We start from the raw sequence: 24,875 nt of genomic DNA, 5'->3' as shown, positions 1-24,875 counted from the left end.
AAATTGAAAGATTCTTCAGTTGTACATTTTTTGCCATTTTGATTTGGATTTAATTCCTTTTAGTGTATATTTTGCCCTCAGCCCAATACAAACATAACATCCAATGGATATTTATGCAAGAGTGCAAGAATGGATGAATAACGCAAAAACAAATAATCTGTAGCTTGGGCCTCCATCCTTCCAAACACAAGTAAGCAGCATTAAAATTATGTTATAGCTCCACAACACACTCAAAACGCAATATGATCCAAAAACAAAGAGCAACCCATTTGATTTGCACCCCATCCACCATCTTAAACATTGACTCCCATTGTCACCAGTGAGCCATGTGTGCCATCTGTAAAATGTACAACAACTCCACAAGCATCACTTGATCTTACCTTCCAAACCCACAGTCTCTATCAACTGGAGGAAGAAGAGCAACTGGTACATGGGGACAGGACAAACTCAAGGTTTTCCTCTTCGAGTCACACAGCATCCTGACATAGAGCCGGGTCAACATTCCTTTGATTTCACTAGATCGAAATCCTGAACCTCCAACCTGAATAGCACCATGGTTGTCCCTACACTATGTGGACCGCAGCTGTTTCAGAAGGCAGCTCACCATCACTTTCTCAAGGACAATTAGGAATGAACAATAAGTGCTCCCCTTGACAGATAAACCCACATCCCAGGAATGAGGATAAAATAATACACATAAGTAGGCAAGGGGTCTAACTAAAAACATTCTGCCAAATCAAATTCCTACTCCATATCATATTTGCCTCCCCAAAAATTATTAATCTGCTATATAAATGAGAAGTTCTTTTTTATCCAGTGAAGAGAAATGCCCGGAGAATTTGGGATACCAAAACCCAAATGGTTCCAATTTCCTTCCCAAGTCAATTCCCAGGAGGCCTGTCTGGCATTACTGTAGTCAGGGGTTGTGCCAAATTTGGATTGATACAGGTGAGTTTCTTTCAAATTATATTAAGACATAGAACATTACAGCACAGTACAGGCCCTTCAGCCCTTGATGTTGCACTGCACTGTGAAACCAATCTGAAGCCCATCTAACCTACACTAATCCATTCTTGTCCATATGTCTATCCAATGACCATTAAATTGCCCGTAAATTTGGTGAGTCTACAACTGTTACAGGCAGTCCGTTCCAAGCCCCTATTACTCTGAGTAAAGAAAATACCTCAGACATTTAGCACCCCTCAATTTGAAGCGATGTCCCCTTGTGCTATCCATCACCATCCTTGGAAAAAAGCTCTCACTGTCCAGCCGATCTAACCCTCTGATTATCTGTCTCAATTAAGTCACCTCTCAACCTTCTTCTCTCTATGAAAGCAGCCTCATTCCTTCAGCTTTTCCTCGTAAGACATTCCCTCCAAACTAGGCAACATCCTAGTCAATCTTCTCTCAACCCTTTCCAAAGCTGTACACAATAACCCCAAATGCAGCCGCACCAGAGTTTTGTACAGCTGCAGCTTGGCTTCATGGTTCTGAAACTCAATCCCTCTACTAAGAATAGCTAACACACCATATGCCTTCTTAACTGCCCTATCAACCTGGATGACAACTTTGAGAGATGTATGTACATGGACACCAAAATCTCTCTGCTTCTTTACACTGCCAAGAAGCTTACCATTTGCCCAGTACTCTGCATTCCTGGTACTCCTTCCAAAGTGAATCACCTCACACTTTCCTGCATTAACCTCCATTTGCTACTTCTCAGTCCATTTATGCAGCTTATCTATGTCCTTCTGTAGCCTACAACATCCTTCGGCATTGTCCACAACTATCTACATTTTGTTGCATTTCATTCATTGAAATAAGCACCAAATAAATGTTTTTGTATGAATCAATGATTTTATTTTTCTGTGTAAACTGCAATTTATGTCTTCAGATGAGGAAAATCAGATGTGGTATATTTGTGGTCTTTATTGACAAAGTAGTGTCACTTCTGTAATTAAACTGAAGACCTATTACAGCTTCACTGGTGCCCAACGAAGATAAATGGCAGGCCTGAAAAACAAAAAGTATTTTAGTAATCCCCCATGCAACAATAATATAATAACAACAATAATATTTCAATATCAAATTGGTGCCATAGAAATTGCATACATATTGGGTGCTTTGTAAATTGCAATTTCTTTCTTGTTTCCTCACCTTTCTTCTTACCCAACAACACATCTTCATTCATAGCATTCCCCAATTCCCAAACCAACTTCTGCAACATATCTAAAAACTGCTTGGGCTGAATTAAAACTCCATATTGCAAACATTTATGAAAATTACAGAGGAATATTAAGAGACTAGGAGAATGGGTTGAACTGCAGCAGATGGTGTTCAATTTAAGTAAGTGTGAGGTTATCCATTTTGGACAGTAGAAGGATAGATCAGGATGTTCCTTAATGGCACAGGAGTTAAATATAGCAGATATCCAAAGAGATTTGGGGTTTCAGGTGTATAAATCTTTAAAATGCCACAAACAGCTGCAGAAAGCAATGCAGAAAGCTAAAGCTGTCTTTTATACCTAGAAGAGTACAAGGATGTAGAAGTTATGCTACAGTTATACAAATCCCCTGGTTAGATCCCACTTGCAGTACTGACAGCAGATCTGGGCACAAAACCTTGGGAAGGATATATTGCCCTTGAAGGAAGTACAACATAGGTTTACTAGAATGATCAATGGACTTCACGGGGTATTTTGATTAGAGATCATACAAATTAGGCCTGTTTTCTCTGGAATTTAAAAGGCTAAGGTGTGACCAAAGTCTTCAAGATATTAACAGGGAAAGACAGTGTAGATAATGATAAACTATTTCCATTGGTTGGAGATTTGATAACTAAGGGGTATAGTCTAAAAATTAGGACCATACTCTTTAGGAGAGATTTTAGGAAGCACTTCTACACACAAGAAGTAGTAGATGTTTGGAATTTTCTTCCACAAAGAGAAGTGGATGGTGGCTGAATTGTTAATTTTAAATCTGAAATAGCCATATATTTGTTAAGCAAAGGTATTAGGGAATACGGGCTAAAGGCAGGAATATGGAGTTAGGCCACATATTAGCCATGATCTCATTGTATTGTGGGACAGGCTCAAGGGGCTGAATGGCCTACGGCTGTTCCTACTTTCATAATAGAGCTCAACCATGAGTACCGCAGCTGCTCAGCAAAGCGGCACATAATGGGTATAAAATGAAAGGCGATCACTGTTGACCTGGCCAGGATGTCCATATCACAAGACCAAATAAAAATAATAACACACAACATCCATCTTAACCCGACTAAAGATAAATAAGTTACATTCTTTTGACATGCACGCCATCAGGAGTTTTTAGAATTGAAATACTTTGGAACTCAGCAGACTTACTTTTTATCAATTTTGCCCAATTATTTTGAATTCCTGATGCAATTCTACAGATCTTGTTGAATTGCTGTAAAAGACACATTTCAGAGTCATGCAGCATGTCTATGCTAATTAACAAACACCAAACTACACTAATCCCATTTGTCTGCACTTGGTCCATTGCCTTCTAAGCATTTTGAGTGCTCGTTCAGATGCTCCTTAAATGTTGCAAGATTACCTGCCTCCACCAACCTCTCATATTTGGGTGAATAAACATTTCTCAGAAGTCCTTTAAACCACTTACTTTTCACCTTAAACTTATGCCATCTGGTCTTAGACACACCTGCCATGGGGAAAGAGATTCTCATGATTCACTATGTCTCTCATGATTTTTAATACCTCAGTTCGATCCCTCTCAGCCTCTTCTGTTTCAAGAAAAACAAATCCAATCTACCCAGTGTCTCTCAGCGTATCTGACACTTTCCATCCCAGGCAACACTCTGGTGAACCTCCTCTGCACCTTCTCCAGGGCAACCACATCCTTCCAATAATGTAGCGACCAGAACTGTACACAGTATTCCATCTGTGACTTAACCAATGTTTTGCAATGGAAACAAGACTTCCATGCTCCTAAATTCTACATCCCAGCTAATGAAGGCAAGCATTACATATACCATCTTCACAATCCTGTCCACCTGTGCTGACACCCTCAGGGATCTATGGACACCAAAGTCCTTCTGTTCCTCGGGATTTACCTTCCCTTATTAGATCTCCCAAAATACACCACCTCACCCTTATAAGGATTAAATTCCATCTGCCATTGCTCTGCCCAGTATCAGCCTGAGACCATCCTCCTCAGTATCAACAACACCAATTTTCATGTCATCCACAAAGTTACTAATTATATCTTTTACATTTACATCCAAGTCGTTAATGTACATAACAAACAGCAAGGGTCCTAGCACCAATCTCTGCGGTACACCATTGGTCACAGGCTTCCAAGCACAAAAATATCCCTCCACCATCACCTTTTGCCTCCTATTTGCAAGTCACTTTTGGATCCAGATTGCCAACTTATCTTGGATCCCATGGGTTCTTATCTTTTGGACCAACCCTCTATGTGGGACCTTGTCAAAACTCTTACTGAAGTCCATGGAAACCACATCAATTTCTCTACTCTCCTCAATATATTTAGTCACCTTTTCAAATAAAACTCAAATAAATTAGTGAGACAGGATCTCCCTCCAACAAGTTCATGTGACTATCCCTAATCAATCCCTACCTTTCTAAGATTTGGAGGTGCCGGGGTTGAATTGGGGTGCACAAAGTTAAAAATCATGCAACACCAGGTTATAGTCCTACAGGTTTATTTGGAAGCCTCACACAGGGCACGTCACACCTTCAATGCATTATCTGAGACGACATGGCACCTATTGCTAAAGTTCACTTGAGAACGTAACTTTAAAAGAACCTCTGGGATTTACTTATGAAAGAACTGAAACCAACAAGAGACTTAACAAACAATCTTTTGTTTTATACTCCACAACCACCTGATGAAGGAGCAACGCTTGGATTACAACCTGGTGTTGTGTGATTTTTAACTTTGTACCTTTCCAAGGATTGATTAATCCTGTCTGTCAGAGCTTTTTCCAATAATTTCTGTACTACTGATGTCAGACTAACTGCTCAATAGTTACCTAGCTTATCCTAGCTGCCTTTCTTGAATAAAGGAACCACATTAGTTATCCTCCAATCATCAGGTAGTTTACCAGTGACCAGCAAAGTACTAAATATTTTCACCAGGGTCCTAGCAATTTCATTCCTTGCCTACTATAGCGGCGTGGAATAGATGTCATCAGGCCGTGGAGATTTGCGCACCTTAATGCCTGCGGAAACATCTAATACATCCTCCTTATTAATCTTAATGTGTTCTAGAACCTTGCAATTCCAACTGAAATCTCCAGCTACAATGCCTTTCTCCTCTGTAAATACAGATGAGGAGTATTCATTTAAGGCCTCACCCATGTCCTCTGGTTCCAGGCGCATATTGCCCCTTTGGTCTCTTAAGAGATCACACTCCTTCCCTGGTAATTTTCTTAATATAATAAGAAATGCCTTGGGGGTTTTCCTTAATCCGATCTGCCAAATATATTTTGCAGCCGTCTTTGCCATCCTCATTTCTTTTTTAAGCAACTCCCAACACTCTATATTTTTGAAGAGCCTATGTAAATGTTAAATCTGGCAGCTTGACAATGATGCTCAGGGCATTGTCATGGAAAATGAACTGACTTTGTTGAGTTGAAACTGGCATAACGTGTGTAATTTTTTTTCTGTCTGCAAAGAACAAATTTACAAGTGGAAAGATTATGACATTGCACTGTGTCTGTTTCAACAAAACAACTGGTACCCATTTGCTGGTTCATTTCCCAGGACAATTCCTTGAGTCAACCTGCCAACCTCAGCATTTAGATAAAGCCCGATGGTTAACTGTCAATTAGCATTAAAAACCAAAAGTACTGCAGATGCTTCAATCAGGAACAAACACAGAAATTGCTGGAAAAGCTTGGCAGGTCGGGCAGCATCTGTGGAGAGAAATCAGAGCTCATGTTTCAATCCAAGTGATCCTTCCTCAGAACCCCTGAGGAAGAATCACTCGACCCAAAACGTTATCTCTGATTTCTCTCCTCAGATGCTGACAGACCTGCTGAGATTTTCCAGCAATTTCTGTTTTTGTGTCAATTAACATTATTGTGTGCATTCTCCACGGAAACACTTCTACCAATCAGCATTCATTTCCAGTATCCATGATCAGCACTCTCTTAATCAGTACAAATATTGGCTTTCCTGCTGAACTGTTATTCTTGCAAATGTAGCTGTTACTGGAGAGCTTTTGACAAAATGTGTCTTTTTCCTGAACCAACAAATGACTATTTGAAGAGTTTGCTCCATTTAATTCTTGTATGGTCATTTTTTTCTTTGTTTTAAGAATAAATTTGTTGCTTAGTTCTTTCAGTTCAACGCGAGGCTTCAAATATTGCTTCATACATTAACAGACACTGCAGACATCATTGTAATTATTTTGCACAGAATGTCCACTTTCAGTTGTTACGTGCATCATTAAGAACCCTTACCTTCTACTTAAGCCCAGTTGCAACAGTCACAAGAAGGATCAAAGACTAATCCAACAGCACAATTCTTCAGGTAGGTCACTCCATTCACACACTGGTAAAATTTGTTCTTGTCTTTTGGATCAGCGTAGACACCATTTGCTTTGCCAGCACAGAACCCACTTCCACCACCACCACTGCTGCCACCACCACTAGGAGCCTGGGTAGGAGGAACAGCTGGTCGCAGTGTTGTTTTAGATGGGACACAGGCTAGAAAGAAACAAAATTCATGGATTTATCACTTCCTTCAAAATTGGTAACGAACGAAGACATGCATTGCAAAGTCATGGGCAATTGAAAACCCTCAGACAAAACTCAATGCCTCATGGTATCAGGAACAAGCTGCTTGCAAATTCAATAAAATAAGAACACTGGGGAAACCTTATGATGTTGTTGATTCTGTGTGCGGAGTGTGTTTGCTGCAGTGCAGATCTTGAAGTGGGGTTTAATTATCACTTTATTTTAAATCAAGTTGCATAAAATGTGTGCTAGAAGTCATTGAACTGCCTGTGATTAAAAAAAATCTGATCAATTCTTTTGTCACAATATGATATCCCCTTAAATTATGTAATTTGTTCAAGTACCATACATACTGGATGCAACATCTGGTTCAAATTCATGACTTAACCTGTTAGCAGGCATATAGGCTCCAGTATATTACTGCTTGGCTCATCCTTTTCTTAGGATTGTCAAGCTCATAGACGCTCAGCTTTATTCTGGTAGTCAGATTTCTTTAGACCTAACATTTAGATTGAAATATACATCAGCAGTCTAAAGAATTCTTAAGATATTTTAGTAATCAATGGCTGTCTATGAAGTCTTTGTTATGACAACCAAGTAATTAACTCAGACTGTAAAGAACCTGATAGTTACATGCAGAGATTCCTAGTCCGGTGTGCAATGCATTCATGAGAGGATAAGGCCCCTCATCACAGAAAGAACCAGAGAAATCATCCATGCCAAGAGTCCACACCATAGCTCCTCCATAGTTGTTCTGTTTCAGCCATTCAACCTAAAAGATATTGGTAACAAATTCATTTCATAAATCCTTGTTTGCAAACACTTTTACCACAAATATAAATAAAGTTTGGCAATGCAATACTTTTGAATACAAAAATAATATTCTGAAATTATGGAAATGCAATGAATATTGATTCATTAAACTTGCATCATGGACTAGGTAACATTTACTTCCATGACCATGAGGCAGAGGTTAGAAATTTCATTGGTGTTGCTGTATTAGGGTGTCTGGCAACCAATCATTTCAGACACTGTCATAGACTCTGTCATTGATTTGTAACTGGAGTACAAACAGAAATACAAACTAAAAACTCACTTCTGTCAGGAACCGGATAAGAAATAAAAATGATGGTCTGAACTCATCAAAAAAGATATTTAATTAAAAACCATTAAAGTAGATAATGCAGCAGGCATGGATGAACTGTTTTCATAGTGTTCTTTCATTGGCAATTTTCTGTGCAATTTTTCTTTAGTCTCATTGCTACAGTTGATGGTCAGGATACAAGACAAATAGTAAAATAATTTGTTTAAGAAAAAAACATGGTCCAAACAACCCAATACTGTAATGGTTCAGTTGTTCAATTAATCAACATCATAGCATGATTGTAATGTTTAGGAAGACAAGTTAGTTGTATATTATGACACAAATTGCAACAAATAACCAAATAGAAAGCCTATGACATCAGTGTATCAAAGTTACCTTGTCTTTAAAGCTTTGTACATTGTCATATCCAACCCATACGTTTCCTTTGTAGCCATATGGAACCATCTGTGGAGCATCCCATTTCATAGTGCCACCTTTCAAAAACGTGCAGATCTGTCAGAAGAGTGAAATGTTAGTATTCAAATCATCCAGCAGTTCCTTACCATTGCGATAGTTTGGAACTGGTGAATGAGGTTGGCATATAAGCTGCTAATGACTGTCAGTAATGTTTGCATTAAAAATGCATTTTCTTTTAGGGAGGGAGGCTATGGAGCTAAAACATTAAATCATGCCCCTTTAGCTCTGTGCATTCTCCAAGTAGACAACTGTGCTCAAAGTGAGACAGTCAAACACCTTCAGATGTCTCTGTTCATCTCAGTATAATGCTAGAGATCCTGTTCCTTTACTAGTGAAGAGGCAGCATTAAATCCACACATGGGAGCGATGATCAGATAGGGATGTCTTTGCTAAGGATTTTGGAATCCACTGCTTGTCTTTCAATGAGGTACATCCCAGATACTTCCAGCACTCAAACAGCACATGCTTGGAAAATGCAACAGACAATATTACTTAATCAATTTTAGGATGTTTGACTGATGGGGCAATACAGATGTTCTTACAATAAAAGTGGGATCCTTTGGGAGAGGGAAATTCACTGCATGGCTAGTTAGCATTTGTAAATATAAACCTTATGGAAAAAAAGAAACAGCATGAGTATAGTACCTCATAATAGGACAACACTCCAGATTGCTTGGTGTATTTCCCAGCTGGTGCAGGACCTCCTGCTGGGGCTCCAATTCCTGTCTCAGATGTGGTTAGTATGAAGGTGTGGCCATATGTAGCGAATCCAACATTCAGCTTCTCTGCAGGGGCGCCCTTATCTATCCAAATTTTCATTGCATAGTCCTATTAAAACAAACCATGAGAGCATATGGCTAAAAGGGTTCTAAAACTCATCTGGTTGAGGTTAGTTAAAAAATTTTAATAAGGAATTAACAAAGTGATTATATTCTATTTTCATTAAAACTTACCACATTAAAGTGCACGTTGGCATAAGATTTTGAATTTGGAAGAGGATAAAGAGGGCTATTTTCTCCAGTCTTGGGACTTCCAGATCCAGTAAAATCATATGTCATCACATTGAAAAAGTCAAGGGTCCTGTAGGAGGAAGGATGTGAGTTACACAAATGGGTTATTTACTAAAATAAATGCTTCTTATCTGATCTATTAAACAAATCAGCACCGACAGATAAAACTGTAGAAATTAAACAAGGGCTTGGACATGAAATTGGGCCTCATCGCCTCAGTGTATTCCAAGACAGTAAGGGTCTTATTGGTACAATGGCAGTGTTCCTGCCACTGAGTTGGAAGGTCTGGGTTCACCTTCAAGCTATCCCGGAACTGTGTTATAATATGTTTGAGTATTGTAATTTAAAAATACGTATTCCAAAACCATTCACATCTAATTAATTCATTTCAGTATGCAGTCACTGCTGTATTAAGATAAATACCCAATCAAGAGTGACATGATGCTGTTAGCTGTGGAATAAATGTTACCACGTACTCAAGGCAATCTATTTTTTGAATAGATTCAGGAGAACTTTCACATTTATTTAAGAAGGTATTGCAATGCAGCACTCTCTGAAAGTAGTATTGAACCGTCAGCTGAGAACATGTGTTAAGTCTTTAAGCAGGATTGAACCTTGTATCATCTTAATCCAAATCAATTCAATGTAATTCAAATTATTTCCTCTATTACTCACCTCCTGCTTCTCATAGCTTCGAACTCAATGAAAGAAAGAATCATGATTGTACCTTTCCTAGTACTATCCAAGCTGTGAGTAGAGTATAACTGGAATTTTCCCAATCAAAAACCAAATCTTAAACATGTAAGAAGTTAAGCAAAGAAATCATAAATTTTGACAAATAGCTGTATTCAACTTACCTTTCTTCAACTTTCCAGCATTGTCATCCTACCCTTCACCCCAACTCCCTCTCTATCCTCCCTACTTTCTATCTCTCTCTCCACCCTTTGTTTCAAGAATTGGTGGCATTTGACAATTCTTTCAGGGCCATTTTCTATCTCTTGCCAAAATACAAGCATCACACCAGAGAACATCCAAACAGGCGTAGGTCATTCAATCCCTTCATTCTGGATTAGTGGTGCTGGAAGAGCACAGCAGTTCAGGCAGCATCCAAGTAGCTTCGAAATCGACGTTTGGGGCAAAAGCCCTTCATCAGGAAGGGCTTTTGCTCGAAACGTCAATTTTGAAGCTACTTGGATGCTGCCTGAACTGCTGTGCTCTTCCAGCACCACTAATCCAGAATCTGGTTTCCAGCATCTGCAGTCATTGTTTTTACCTTATTCAGTCCCTTCAGCCTGTTCCGTCATTAGATGAGATCATGATAAATCTGTAGCCTATCTTCATATACTTGCCTTTGGTTCATATCCCTTGATACGTTTGCTGAACCAAAAATTCTGTATCCCAGATTTCAAACTGATCTAGCATGAACTGTCATTTGAGGAAGACAGTTCCAAATTTCTATTACCTTTTGTGTGTATAAATGCTTCCTTACATCTCTCCTGAATGGTTCAGCACCAATTAGAACATAGAACAATACAGCGCAGAACGGGCCCTTCAGTGCTCGATGTTGTGCTGACCTGTGAACTAATCTAAGCCCATCACCCTACACTATCCATCATCATCCATATGCTTATCCAATGACTGTTTAAATGCCCTTAATGTGGCTGAGTTAACTACATTGGCAAGCAGGGCATTCCACGCCCTTACCACTCTCTGAGTAAAGAACCTGCCTCTGACATCTGTCTTAAATCTATCACCCCTCTATTTGCAGCTATGCCCCCTCATACAAGCAGATGTCATCATCCTAGGAAAAAGACTCTCTCTATCCACCCTATCTGATCTTCTGATCATCTTGTATGTCTCTATTAAATTGCCTTTTAGCTTTCTTCTCCCCAGTGAGAACAGACCCAAGTCCCTCAGCCTTTCCTCATAAGCTTCAGACCAGGCAACATCCTGGTAAATCTCCTCTGCACCTTTTCCAATGCTTCCACATCCTTCCTGTAAGGGGGCAACCAGAACTGTACACAATATTCCAAGTGCGGCCGCACTAGCATTTTGTACAGTGGCAGCATGACATTACAGCTCTGGAATTCAATCCCTCTACCAAGAAAACCTAATACACTGTATGCCTTCTTAACAGCATTATCAACCTGGGTAGCAACTTTCAGGGATCTATGTACATGGACACCAAGATCCCTCTACACATCCACACTACCTTTTCATTGACCCAATATTCTGCCTTCCTGTTATTCTTCCCAAAGTGAATCATCTCACATTTATCTGCATTGAAATCCATTTGCCACCTCTCAGCCCAGTTCTGTAGTTTATCCAAGTCTCCCTGTAACATGCAATATTCTTCCAAACTGTCCACCACTCCACCGACTTTAGTATCATCTGCACACTTACCAACTCATCCACCTATGCCTTCGTCCAAGTCATTTATAAAAATGACAAACAGCAATGGTCCCAAAACAGATCCTTGTGGCACACCACTAGTAACCATACTCCAAGCTGAATATTTTCCATCGTTGCCATCTTACAGAAAGCCAGTTTCTAATCCAAACTGCTAAATCACCTTCAATCCTATGCCTCCACATTTTCTCCAACAGCCCACCATGTGGAACTTTATCAAAGGCTTTGCTGAAGTCCATGTACACCACGTCAACTGCCCTACCCTCATCCACAATGAGGTTTGTGAGACACGACCTGCCCTTGACGAATCCATGTTGACTATTTCCTATCAAATTGTTGCTTGCTTGATGATGATAAATCCCATCTCTTATAATCCTTTCCAAAACATTTCCCACAACAGATATAAGGCTCACTGGTCTATAATTACCTGGGTTATCTCTACTGCCCTTCTTGAACACGGGCACAACATTTGCAATCTTCCAGTCCTCTGGTACTAAACCTGTAGACAATGATGACTCAAAGATCAAGGCCATCTCCTTCCTAGCTTCCCAGAGAATTCTTGGAAAAATCCCATCCAGCTCAGGGAACTTACTACTTTCACACCTTCTAAAATTGATAACACCTCCTCCTTACTAACCTCAATCCTTTCAGGTCTAATAGCCCATATCTCAGTCTTCTCCTCTACAATATTCTCCTTTTCCTAAGTGAAAACTGATGAGAAATATTCATCTAGCACCTCTCCAATCTCCACACACAACTTCCCACTTCTGTCTTTAACAGGCCCTATTCCTACCCTCGTCATCCTTTATTCCACACATTTCTATAGAAAGCTTCAGAGTTCTCCTTTATTCTACCTGGTAATGACTGCTCATGTCCCCTCATTGCTCTTCTTAACTTTCTCTTTAAATCCTTCCTCACTACTCTGTACCTCTCCATCTCCTCAACTGAACCATCTCGCCTCCATGTCACATAAACCTCTCTCTTCCATGTAATAAGAGATACAAGTTTTTTAGTAAACCAGGCTCCCTTACCTTATCACTTCCTCTTTGACTGACAGGAACGTACCCATCAAAGACATGCAATATCTGTTCCAGACTAATTCTCAGACTATGCCCCCTAGTTCTAGAATCCCGAACCAGTGTAAATAGTTTACGTGCTGAAAATGTATTGCTGGAAAAGCGCAGCAGGTCAGGCAGCATCCAAGGAACAGGAGAATCGATGTTTCGGGCATAAGCCTTTCTTCAGTTTACGTACCTATATTTTCTTGCTAATATCTTGAAGCTTTCAATCATAACATCCTTAATCTTCTAAATTCTAGAGAAAACAGGACTATTTTTTTATATTCTTCTCTTGTAACTTAACTTGAGAAGTGCACCTATCGTTCTACTAGACTTATGTCCTCCCTCCAAGGCCAATACATCCTTCCTAAGATGTGGCACCCTGATCTGCTCACAACTATTAACTATTACTGATGACTTTATCTGTCAAGAATGGTAGACAAAACCAGAAATTGTTGGAAAAACTCAGCAAGTCTGGCACCATGTGTGCAGAGAAATCAATATTGATTCTGCTTTCTCTCCACAGATGACGCAGCGTCCAAGGAGCAGGAGAATCAATGTTTCGGGCATGAGCCCTTCATCAGGCTTAAGCCCAAAATGTCGATTCTCCTGCTCCTCAGATGCTGTCTGACCTCCTGTGCTTTTCCAGCACCACACTCTCGACTCTGATCTCCAGCATCTGCAGTCCTCACTTTCTACTACACTACAGATGATGCTAAACCAGCAGAGATTCTTCAGCAATTTCTGTTTTTGTTTCAGATTTTCAGCACCCGCAGGTCATTGCTTTTTGAACGCTGATAGACAGTTAACTGTGTAAGAGGTTCAAAGCAGACCCCAAATATTTTTTCACATGCACATTCAGTTAGAGCTTTTGGACAGTCAGAAGCAAAACCCGCAATGTCAGGGACAATCGCAGCACCTTGAACAATGACGTTTCTGTGGCCAGCAGAGAAAAAGCAGAATGGTGTGTTGTTTCCCTGGTGCCAGGATCAAGGATGTCTCAGAGAGGGTGCAGAATGTTCTCATTGGGGAGGGGGGCCAGCAAGAGGTCATTGTCCACATTGGAACCAACGACATTGGAAGGGAAAAGGTTGAGACTCTGAAGGAAGATTACAGAGAGTTAGGCAGAAATTTAAAAAGGAGGTCCTTAAGGGTAGTAATATCTGGATTACTCCCAGTGCTACAAGCTAGTGAGGGCAGGAATAGGAGGATAGAGCAGATGAATGCATGGCTGAGGAGCTGGTGTATGGGAGAAGGATTCACATTTTTGGATCATTAGAATCTCTTTTGCGGTAGGAGGTACAAGAAGGACGGATTGCACCTAAATTGGAAGGGGACTAATATACTGGCAGGGAAATTTGCTAGAACTGCTTGGGAGGATTTAAACTAGTAAGGTGGGGGGGGTGGGGGGGGAGCACCCAGGGAGATGGAGGAAAGAGATCAATCTGAGATGGGTACAGCTGAGAACAGAAGTGAGTTAAACAGTCAGGCAGGCAGGGACAAGGTAGGACTAACAAATTAAACTGCATTTATTTCAATGCAAGGGGCCTAACAAGGAAGGCAGGTGAACTCAGGGCATGGTTAGGAACATGGGACTGGGATATCATAGCAATTACAGAAACATGGCTCAGGGATGGGCAGGACTGGCAGCTTAATGTTCCAGGATACAAATGCTACAGGAAGGATAGAAAGGGAGGCAAGAGAGGAGGGGGAGTGGCATTTTTGATAAGGGATAGCATTACAGCTCTGCTCAGGGAGGATATTCCCGGAAATACACCCAGGGAAGGTATTTGGGTGGAACTGAGAAATAAGAAAGGGATGATCACCTTATTGGGATTGTGTTAGAGACCCCCCAATATTCAGAGTGAAATTGAGAAACAAACTTGCAAGGAGATCTCCGCTATCCATAAGAATAATAGGGTGGTTATGGTAGGGGATTTTAACTTTCCAAACATCGACTGGGACTGCCATAGTGTTAAAGGTTTAGATAGAGAGGAATTTCTTAAGTGTGTACAAGACAATTTTCTGATTCAGTATGTGGATGTACCTACTAGAGAAGGTGCAAAACTTGACCTACTCTTGGGAAATAAGGCAGGGCAGGTGACTGAGGTGTCAGTGGAGGAGCACTTTGGAGCCAGCGACCATAATTCTATTTGTTTTAAAATAGTAATGGAAAAGGATAGACCAGATCTAAAAGTTGAAGTTCTAAACTGGAGAAAGGCCAATTTTGACACTATTAGACAAGAACTTTCGAAAGCTGATTGGAGGCAAATGTTCGTAGGTAAAGGGACGGTTGGAAAATGGGAAGCTTTCAGAAATGAGATAACAAGAATCCAGAGAAAGTATATTCCTGTCAGGGTGAAAGGGAAGGCTGGTAGGTATAGGGAATACTGGATGACTAAAGAAATTGAGGGTTTGGTTAAAAAAAGAAGGAAGCATATATCAGATATAGACAGGATAGATCGAGTGAATCCTTAGAAGAGTATAAAGGAAGTAGGAGTATACTTAAGAGGGAAATCAGGAGGGCAAAACGGAGACATGAGATAGCTTTGGCAAATAGAATTAAGGAGAATCCAAAGGGTTTTTACAAATATATTAAGGACAAAAGGGTAACGAGGGAGAAAATAGAGCCCCTCAAAGATCAGCAAGGCGGCCTTTGTGTGGAGCCACAGAAAATGGGGGAGGTACTAAATGAATATTTTGCATCAGTATTTACTGTGGAAAAGGAAATGGAAGATATAGACTGTAGGGAAATAGATGGTGACATTTTGCAAAATGTCCATATTACAGATGAGGAAGTGCTGGATGTCTTGAAATGGGTAATGGTGGATAAATCCCCAGGACCTGATCAGGTGTACCCAAGAACTCTGTGGGAAGCTAGAGAAGGGATTGCTGGGCCTCTTGCTGAGATATTTGTATCATCAATAGTCACAGGTGAGGTGCCAGAAGACTGGAGGTTGGCAAACGTAGTGCCACTGTTTAAGAAGGGCGGTAAATACAAGCCAGGAAACTATAGATTGGTGAGCCTGACCTCGGTGGTGGGCAAGTTGTTGGAGGGAATCCTGAGGGATAGGATGTACATGTATTTGGAAAGGCAAGGACTGATTCGGGATAGTCAACATGACTTTGTGCATGGGAAATCATGTCTCACAAGCTTGATTGAGTTTTTTGAAGAAGTAGCAAAGAAGATTGATGAGGGCAGAGCTGTAGATGTGATCTATATGGACTTCAGTAAGGCATTCGACAAGGTTCCCCATGGGAGACTGATTAGCAAGGTTAGATCTCATGGAATACAGGGAGAACTAGCTATTTGGATACAGAACTGGCTCAAAGGTGGAAGACAGAGGGTGGTGGTGGAGGGTTGTTTTTCAGACTGGAGGCCTGTGACCAGTGGAGTGCCACAAGGATCGGTGCTGGGTCCTCTACTTTTTGTCATTTACATAAATGATTTGGATGCGAGCATAAAAGGTATAGTTAGTAAGTTTGCAGATGACACCAAAGTTGGAGGTGTAGTGGACAAAGAAGAGAGTTACCTCAGACTACATCAGGATCTGGACCAGATGGGCCAATGGGCTGAGAAGTGGCAGGTGGAGTTTAATTCAGATAAATGCGAGGTGCTGCATTTTGGGTAAACAAATCTTCGCAGGACTTATACACTTAATGGTAAGTTCCTAAGGAGTGTTGCTGAACAAAGAGACCTTGGAGTGCAGGTTCATAGCTCCTTGAAAGTGGAGTCACAGGTAGATAGGATAGTGAAGAAGGTGTTTGGTATGCTTTCCTTTATTGTTCAGCGTATTGAGTACAGGAGTTGGGAGGTCATGTTGCGGCTGTACAGGACATTGGTTAGGCCACTGTTGGAATATTGCATGCAATTCTGGTCTCTTTCCTATCGGAAAGATGTTGTGAAACTTGAAAGGGTTCAGAAAAGATTTACAAGGACGTTGCCAGGGTTGGAGGATCTGAGCTACAGGGAGAGGCTGAACAGGCTGGGGCTGTTTTCCCTGGAGCGCCGGAGGCTGAGGGGTGACCTTATAGAGGTTTACAAAATTATGAGGGGCATGGATAGGGTAAATAGGCAAAGTCTTTTCCCTGGGGTCAGGGAGTCCAGAACTAGAGGGCATAGGTTTAGGGTGAGAGGGGAAAGATATAAAAGAGACCAAAGGGGCAACTGTTTCACGCAGAGGGTGGTACGTGTATGGAATGAGCTGCCAGAGGATGTGGTGGAGGCTTGTACAATTGCAACATTTAAGAGGCATTTGGATGGGTATATGAATAGGAAGGGTTTGGAGGGATATGGGCTGGGTGCTGGCAGGTGTGACTAGATTGGGTTGGGATATCTGGTTGGCATGGCCAGGTTGGACCAAAGGGTCTGTTTCCATGCTGTATATCTCTATGACTCTATAACTGGATTCAGTCAGCTCCATGCTGATTGGAGAGTGAACCAAGTACTTTCCAAATCTGGATTGTTCAGCTGTCAGCTCGTTAAATTTTCAGAAATGGAAGGAAGCACAAGAGAAAAGATTTATTTCCACCATTAGCCCTATAAGACTACGATGAGCACGTACTTTCCAAGCTCGGGAACCTCATAGCTAGAATCAATGATAGCCAACCCAGCTGGAACTGCAGCAGAGAGCAGCAGTCTTGGTCTTCCTGTACTTTTTCCCTCAGCTTCAAAGGCAGCCACCATTTCCTAGAAATTAAAAATGCAAAGAAGGTTCACTTAGTTACAGAACCACACAAACAGGAAGGTTTCATATTGAAATCAAAGAAACCTCTGGCTTCATAAACATGTATTTCTGGCCAAGCATCATGTAACTATCCAGTTCAAGGGTATCATCAGAGGTAGGAACCGGCTCAAAGAAAGCTGTTACTGCGCAGGGCCAGAACAACATTAATGAAGTTGCTATTAAATGTTATTGATACGGTAATTCAAATATTCTAATTTTGAACATTCCTGTTTCATAATTTGCAAAGGCTGCAAAGTAATATTTTAAAACTTTCTGTGTAAAATGCGCATACATTTGGTTAGGGTGCAGATCCTCCAAGATCTCAGTGAATGGCACAGCATGCCAGATTACTACAATGACCTACTCCTGCTCCTACCTTCTTATACCTTTAGCAAGTACTTGAGAGAAATTGTAAATTTGCAACAATGTTTGGGAGCTCTTACATTTTAGTTAGTAAACTAGCATTCAGTTAAATGCATTTGGTCCTACCTGAGCCAACAGAGTGAAGAGATGTTTGACTTGTGAGCCAGGATATTCCCAGTCAATATCCAAACCATCAAACCCATAACCACGCAGGAAGTTAATTACAGACTTTATGAAAATTTGTCGAGTTTCTGCTGAGGAAACCATAGCGGTGAATCTAGAGGAGAGGAGAATGTTAAACATAATCAAAATAAGTGTATTTTGCATTCTGCAATTTCCCCTCAACATTTAAGAGCTTCATATCTTTTACAATTTTAAATATATCACAATTTATAATGTAGAACAATATAGTTCTATCATGGAATTGCACTTTGTCCTTTCAATAAGCATTCAATCAATCTTCACTACTGTGTTAATTTAAAACAAATCTTTGTCAAAATTGCCTTATTTTTCCTTTCTGACTGAGATTGTCTCGTAAATATTGTTTGAATTGTAATTTAGTGAGAACTGAATAAAGTGACAGCACTCTCATTAATAGCAACCTGAACCCATGTCTAAAACTACACAGTTGACATTTCAAAAAGAATTGATTTGACCCCAGCTTGATTTACATTGCAACAACTTGCTGCAAATATTAAAACAGAATAGTTTAATCTTACTTCTGAGTTCCAAAGTTCCAGCCTCCAATGGATAGAAGTGTCTTCAGGTTTGCATTTCTGTTGAAAAAATTAACAAATTGCCCTTTTAGAATAAGGACTATAAGCAGATACAATTATTAATACTTCAACAACTGCTGAAAGTCAATAATTGTCAAGATCTTTGTATCGCTTACTCCTTTTCGTAGTAAATGTTAATGGAGCAGAAATACCTCAGGAGTGTACAAATATGTAATATGATGTCCCACAGGTTTGAGGATGTTCAATTCATATAGATTTGTGGGCATCACTGACAAGGTCAGTAATTTATTGTGCATTTATAATTGTGCTTGAGATGGTAACTTCTTAAATTGCTGCAATCTATCTGGTGTGCTGCTAGGAACGGAATTCCAGGATTTTGATCCAGCAGTAGTGAAGTGGCAGTGATATGGTTCAAAGGCAGGATTAACAATGCCATGGAGAGCAATGTGCATATGGTGATGTTGCCATGCAACTGCTACCCTTGTCATTCCAGTCAGCAGAAATCATGGGTTTAGAAGATACTTTCGAAGGAGCTTTTGTAACTTGCTACAGTGCATATATGTGAAATTATGGAGGAAGTGATGGTTTAAGCAAATAGATGCAACAATGATCAAATGGACTGCTTAGTATTGGATGCTGTTGAGTATTGAAGCAGCATTCATCAAGGCAAATGGACAATATTCCATCATACCAGTAATATGCACCTTGTAGAAGGTGGACAGTCTTCAGGGAGTCAGGAGCTAAGTTACTCACCTCAAAATTCACAAGCTCTGACCTACTCTTGTATCAATGGTGTTTATATCTGGTATATATTGATCTAGTTCAGTTTCAGGTCAAAGTTAATATCAGAAGATTGATAGTGGAGATTCAGCAATGCTAATGCCATTATATATCAAGGGCAGATGGTTAGATTCCCTCTTGTTAGACATGGTCGTTGCCTGACACTTGCTTGGCACAAATACTTGCGCCATTTATCAGCCAAAAACCTGAATATTATCCAAGTCTAATAGCATGTGGACCCAGGCTGCATCAATATCTGTGGAGTTGAAGATCGCATTGGACATTATGATATTAAAAGAGAACATCCCAACTGCTGACCTTAGGATAAAAAGGTGGCCATTGAAGAAACACCTGAAGGTGGTGAGGCCTGAGATACTCCTGCAGCAATGTCCCAGGATTGAGATGAGTGGTCTCCAACAATCACAGGCATCTTGATTTATGCTAGCAATGATTACAACTAATGAAGAGATATCCCATATACTACCATTGACTCCAATTTTGCTAGTATCCTTGATTCAATTAAATGCTGCCTTAATGTCAAAGACAGCCACTCTCATCTCACATCTAGAATTCAGTTTTTTTTTGTCCATGTCGGGACCAAGGTTGCAATGAGGTCAGGAGCTGAGTACCGCTGGCAGAAACAAACAGAGCATCAGTGAGCAGGCAATTGACGCGTAGTGCCAGTTGATAATAAAGCTCATGCCCCTTCAATTTGCTGATACTTGTGCAGAGGATGATGGGATGTTTATTGGTTGGATTGGATTCATCTAGATTATCAGATGCAAAGGGGAAATTTTGCATACTGTTGAGTAGGTCCCAGTGTTGCACCTGCACTGGAACAGCTTGAGTCATTATTTTAAAAATAAAACAGTTTTCTCAGAACTTTCGCTGGACAATATGCTGATTGCAGCTACTAAAAACATTGTTAAAAATCACACAACACCAGGTTATAGTCCAACAGGTTTAATTAGAAGCACCTGGTGTTGTGTGATTTTTAACTTTGCACACCACAGTCCAACACCGGCATCTCCAAGTCATGACTGCACACATTGGCAGTGGAGCAGAAAACTGTAAATAACGAAAGAGAAAGCAAAATCAAGGGAACAAAATCACTTATGATCAGGTTATGAATATGGTCAGGTAATATTATGAAAATACTTTCAGGCAACTGACTGTGTGGAGTTTGCACGTTCTCCCCGTGTCTGCGTGGGTTTCCTCCGGGTGCTCCGGTTTCCTCCCACAGTCCAAAGATGTGCAGCTCAGGTGAATTGGCCATGCTAAACTGCCCGTAGTGTTAGGTAAGGGGTAAATGTAAGGGGTGGGTTGTGCTTCGGCGGGTCGGTGTGGACTTGTTGGGCCGAAGGGCCTGTTTCCACACTGTAATGTAACCTAATGTAACCTAACCTAACCTAAATGTATTGATTGGCGATTCACTTGGTTGGAACAGTCAAAATGCAAAGGTCATAACACTCACCTGGTGTTGGTGAGCAGAGAGGAAACTCCAGTTCTTTCCAAAGGCCAGTGTTTCTGTGCATATGCATATGTGTACACACTGCACTTTGCATGTGCAGCAGTATACTCTGAGTACAAGTGCAATCTAGTTGCACACTAGATAAAATAATTCATCAGCTTGATGTACAAGCTCAAGGTTTATGAATTGCATGTAACTTTTTTTGTTTACATATCAGAACATAGTAATGATTGTGTCTGGCATTGCCTCACCCATTGCCTTTCCCAACCGCTGCCATTGGGACAGAAATCAACAAAGCCCAATTCCACCCACATATGACCAACCTGGCTGGATCCGTCAAATTATAGTTAGATAGAATTGCACAGTTTTTTTTAGAATAGGACAACCTATAAAACTATAAAAAAACTCAAACTATACTAAAAATTACCAATACATTCTTAATATTGAGAGTACAGTTATACTTGTTTTTAAGGGAGTTGAAAGTGTGGTAGAGAGTCCTGTCATTCCATTCAAAGGTGGTGATTTGATTGTCCTTCATTCCAGCGAAAGCGTAGATCAGATGCGTGCACAAGCAAGGGTCCACATTGTCTACTGTGTATTTCCCTGCTCCTGGTCTGTACTGAGCCCAGTTTGTAAAGTAACAAACCAGTCTGTAGGCAGAGCCTGCCAGTGATAACAAACGACAATCAGCACAGAGTCTCTACTCATTGCATAAAGTTTACAAAAGCTTTAAAACACAAAGACTTACCCAGTTCCAGGCATGCCAACAAGACCAATGCTATAATAAAGAAACATAGAATAAGTATCAATATTATGATTGAAATATGCTTAAAGGTTCAAGGGTTCACAGAACTGGCGTTATATGATTAACTGACATTCTCTAACAATTTATTTTTGATCAGACTCCTTTCCTCAAGTATTTGCTTAAGTGAAATCTTCAACATACATGGAGTTAGGATCTCCATATGCTTGGATTTACCTCAATATCATCTTCCTGTCCACTGCTTCCATTCTGTTAGATTTGTTGCACAATAGCCTGTCTTAGGTGAAATGCAACTTTTAACAGCTAATCAATGGGAAGACTGCATTCACCACCTACAGCCCCAACCACAATCGTCCCACTGACAGCTTGCAGCTGCAGAATTAACCAGATTTTTCACTATACGTGGCCTATTCAATTCTCTATTAACTTTCCAAGCCTATATTCTCTACACCTCAAAGACAGACTAATTCTGCCTGTCTAGTATTGAACAGCTTCTCTTCTATTTCAAACCATCATCCATCACCATCACCTTCACCATCTTTAGTCTCACTGGAATAGAAAGCAGACCTGGGCCATCTAGGAACTGGGTAGGTTAGAGCTTCTTCAAGGAAGAAGGGCTCATGCCCGAAATGTCGATTCTCCTGCTCTTTGGATGCTGCCTGACCTGCTGCACTTTTGCAGCAACACATTTTCATCTAGGAACTGAACCTTAACTACATATTTGGTGTGAGCTGTCAAGACTAGTCCTGCCTCTTCAGCTAGTTTGCCTTACAAGAGAAGTACAGTTTAGTCAAAAGGGCTGAAGGTCTGAGGTGTCAGGAACATATTGCCTGCCCCTCCCAGCTCCATAAAATTGGAGTGATTTTCTATAACAAAGGTATAATACTAATACAATTTATTCTTTGTTATAGATTATATTTTGAGTGATGGGATGTATTAGTTTACTAACAGGAGACAGTTAATCTCTAACCTGACCTGGACCTTTACTTTGAGATACAAATTAAAATACAAGATCTTCCATTGATTGTATGTGGCCATAATTTAGCTAAATGTTAATTATAAGAACGTTTCCAGTTGATCTAGAAGTTCACAATTTAGGTTAAGGAAATAGCTGTATCAAACTACAGATAGATAACCTCAGGTAGATAGAATAGTGAAGAAAGTGTTTAGCATGCTTTCCTTTATCGGTCAGACTAATGAGTACGGGAGTTGGGAGGTCATGTTGTGGCTGTACAGGACGTTGGTTAGGCCACTTTTAGAATATTGTGTACAATTCTGGTCTCCGTCCTACAGGAAGGATGTTGTGAAACTTGAAAGGGTTCAGAAAAGATTTACAAGGATGTCGCTATTGTTGGAGAGTTTGAGCAATAGGGAGAGGCTGAATAGGCTGGGGCTGCTTTCCCTGGAGCTTCAGAGGTTGAGGAGTGACATTATAGAAGTTTATGAAATCATTCGGCACATAGATTGGGTAAATAGACAAGGTCTTTTCCCAGGTTTGGGAGAGTCCACAACTGGAGGGCATAGGTTTAGGGTGAGAGGGAAAAGATTTAAAAGGGACCCAATGGGCAACTTTTTCACACAGAGGGTGGTGCATGTATGGAATAAGCTTCCAGGGGAAGTGGTGGAGGCTGGTACAATTACAACATTTAAAAGACTCCTGGATGAGTATATGAATAGGAAGGGTTTAGAGGGATATGGGCCAAGTGCTGGCAAATGGGACTAGATTAATTTAGGATATCTAGTCAACATGGGCGAGTTGGACTGATGGGTCTGTTTCCTTACTGTACATCTCTATGACTCTATGACTTTAATTGCACCTGAATACATTAGAAAGATATTGCAAATTCCATGAACTTGAATAGTCAAGAAGTATAATTGGCTTTGAATGATAATACTCCAAACAGGGAAAAAAACACAAGCAATCTGAGCAACAAAGCAAACAATTATTTTATCTAGTTGATCATGGACAAATTTCAAGTAAATGAACATAAATTGAAGTACGAAACAACTTTCTTACTACACCCTTACAAATAAGTATTTGTTTGGGCAATCACACTGCACTTGTGGTTGTATGGTATTCCTTTGCTAATTTAACCAGTTAGTTCTCACTAGGTTAATGCTTTTGCTAAAATAACAAGCGTAATGATTTCCTGCAGGTATACAGCCGTTGCCCGATATAACTTAACTGTATTTGCATTAACTTCACCAGTACTTAATAATGGAAGAAGGTTGACCTAAAAATTAACGTGGATCAATGGTTGCTGTCCAGCATGACTGTAGTTTAATATTACTTCGCAACTCAATTCAAACATTCAGATTTACTGTACAGTCACAAAGCACAAAGTGAAGGAACAGGATGTGGATAATCTAGTGGGGTAGATGTAGTGTCCTGGGAGCATGTTAACATAATTAAGTGTCTTTAGTTAATTCAGCTAAGTATCAATTCCTTTATAATTGGGGTTGGATTTGGGAAAAGTTCTATGCCCTCTTCAAAACCAACAAATTTACAAAGAGAAGTCTCAAAGCATTTGAGATAATAAATGGTGATATTAGCTTACCTGTTCCAAATAGAAGCTTTGCCATCTTGCAGAAGTGTGTTGTCAGCATCACCTCTCACTTTTATACACTGAGTTTATCTTCCATGTTAAATAATTACACACATTATTAGTCTTATCACTGGAAAGCCTTAATGGAAAAATAATAGTTCTTGTCTTATGTTCATATTATTATCTTCACTTGAATAACAACTAATCCCCTGTGCAATGTCATCTAGATTGTCGACTTTCACTGTCATCACAGTCTTGGGTTTGTACTATAAACAGAGGCCAAACACCAGGAGGGGAGGGACAATGCTCTTTTAACCTGGAATCAAGGAGAATGCCAAAGCTCCATCTTTAGTCTCAGATGGGTTTAGATCTTCTTGGTGGTAAAAACAATGACTGCAGATGCTGGAAACCAGATTCTGGATTAGTGGTGCTGGAAGAGCACAGCAGTTCAGGCAGCACCCAAGGAGCTTCGAAATCGACGTTTCGGGCAAAAGCCCTTCTTCCTGTTAGGTAGTGTCTTGTTGGGATTTGAAACCCATCAAACGGTGAATGAGGCAATCTTAAAGTCAAACATTGCTCATGTAAGATGAGAAGGGGCTTAACTTAAATGAATTGTTTCCTACTTTCAAAGTTATTAATGTGCACTTCTGACAATAATGCAGCTTATGTAGCAAATAATGTACATTCATCCAGATTGCCATAC

General features: G+C 40.3%; 1 protein-coding gene across 1 annotated transcript; it reads right to left on the bottom strand.

The window, feature by feature from the left end:
- Nucleotides 1–1,835: 1,835 nt before the first annotated feature.
- On the bottom strand, nucleotides 1,836–24,224 carry LOC140467378 (acidic mammalian chitinase-like). Its single transcript, XM_072563699.1, has 12 exons — nucleotides 24,185–24,224; nucleotides 21,612–21,641; nucleotides 21,325–21,526; nucleotides 18,595–18,651; nucleotides 18,002–18,152; nucleotides 17,351–17,475; nucleotides 9,262–9,388; nucleotides 8,954–9,136; nucleotides 8,228–8,344; nucleotides 7,381–7,519; nucleotides 6,472–6,717; nucleotides 1,836–2,013 (listed from the first exon to the last, which is right to left on the bottom strand). Exons 1-11 carry the CDS (start codon nucleotides 24,207–24,209, stop codon nucleotides 6,479–6,481), a joined length of 1,395 nt encoding a protein of 464 aa, XP_072419800.1. The 5' UTR covers nucleotides 24,210–24,224; the 3' UTR covers nucleotides 1,836–2,013; nucleotides 6,472–6,478.
- Nucleotides 24,225–24,875: the final 651 nt, after the last annotated feature.

This window comes from Chiloscyllium punctatum, chromosome 45 (genome assembly GCF_047496795.1).
Source record: "Chiloscyllium punctatum isolate Juve2018m chromosome 45, sChiPun1.3, whole genome shotgun sequence".
Lineage (NCBI taxonomy): Eukaryota > Metazoa > Chordata > Chondrichthyes > Orectolobiformes > Hemiscylliidae > Chiloscyllium > Chiloscyllium punctatum.
The sequence above is the reverse complement of the archived record's forward strand: the minus strand, read 5'-3'. Positions and strand labels throughout refer to the sequence as shown.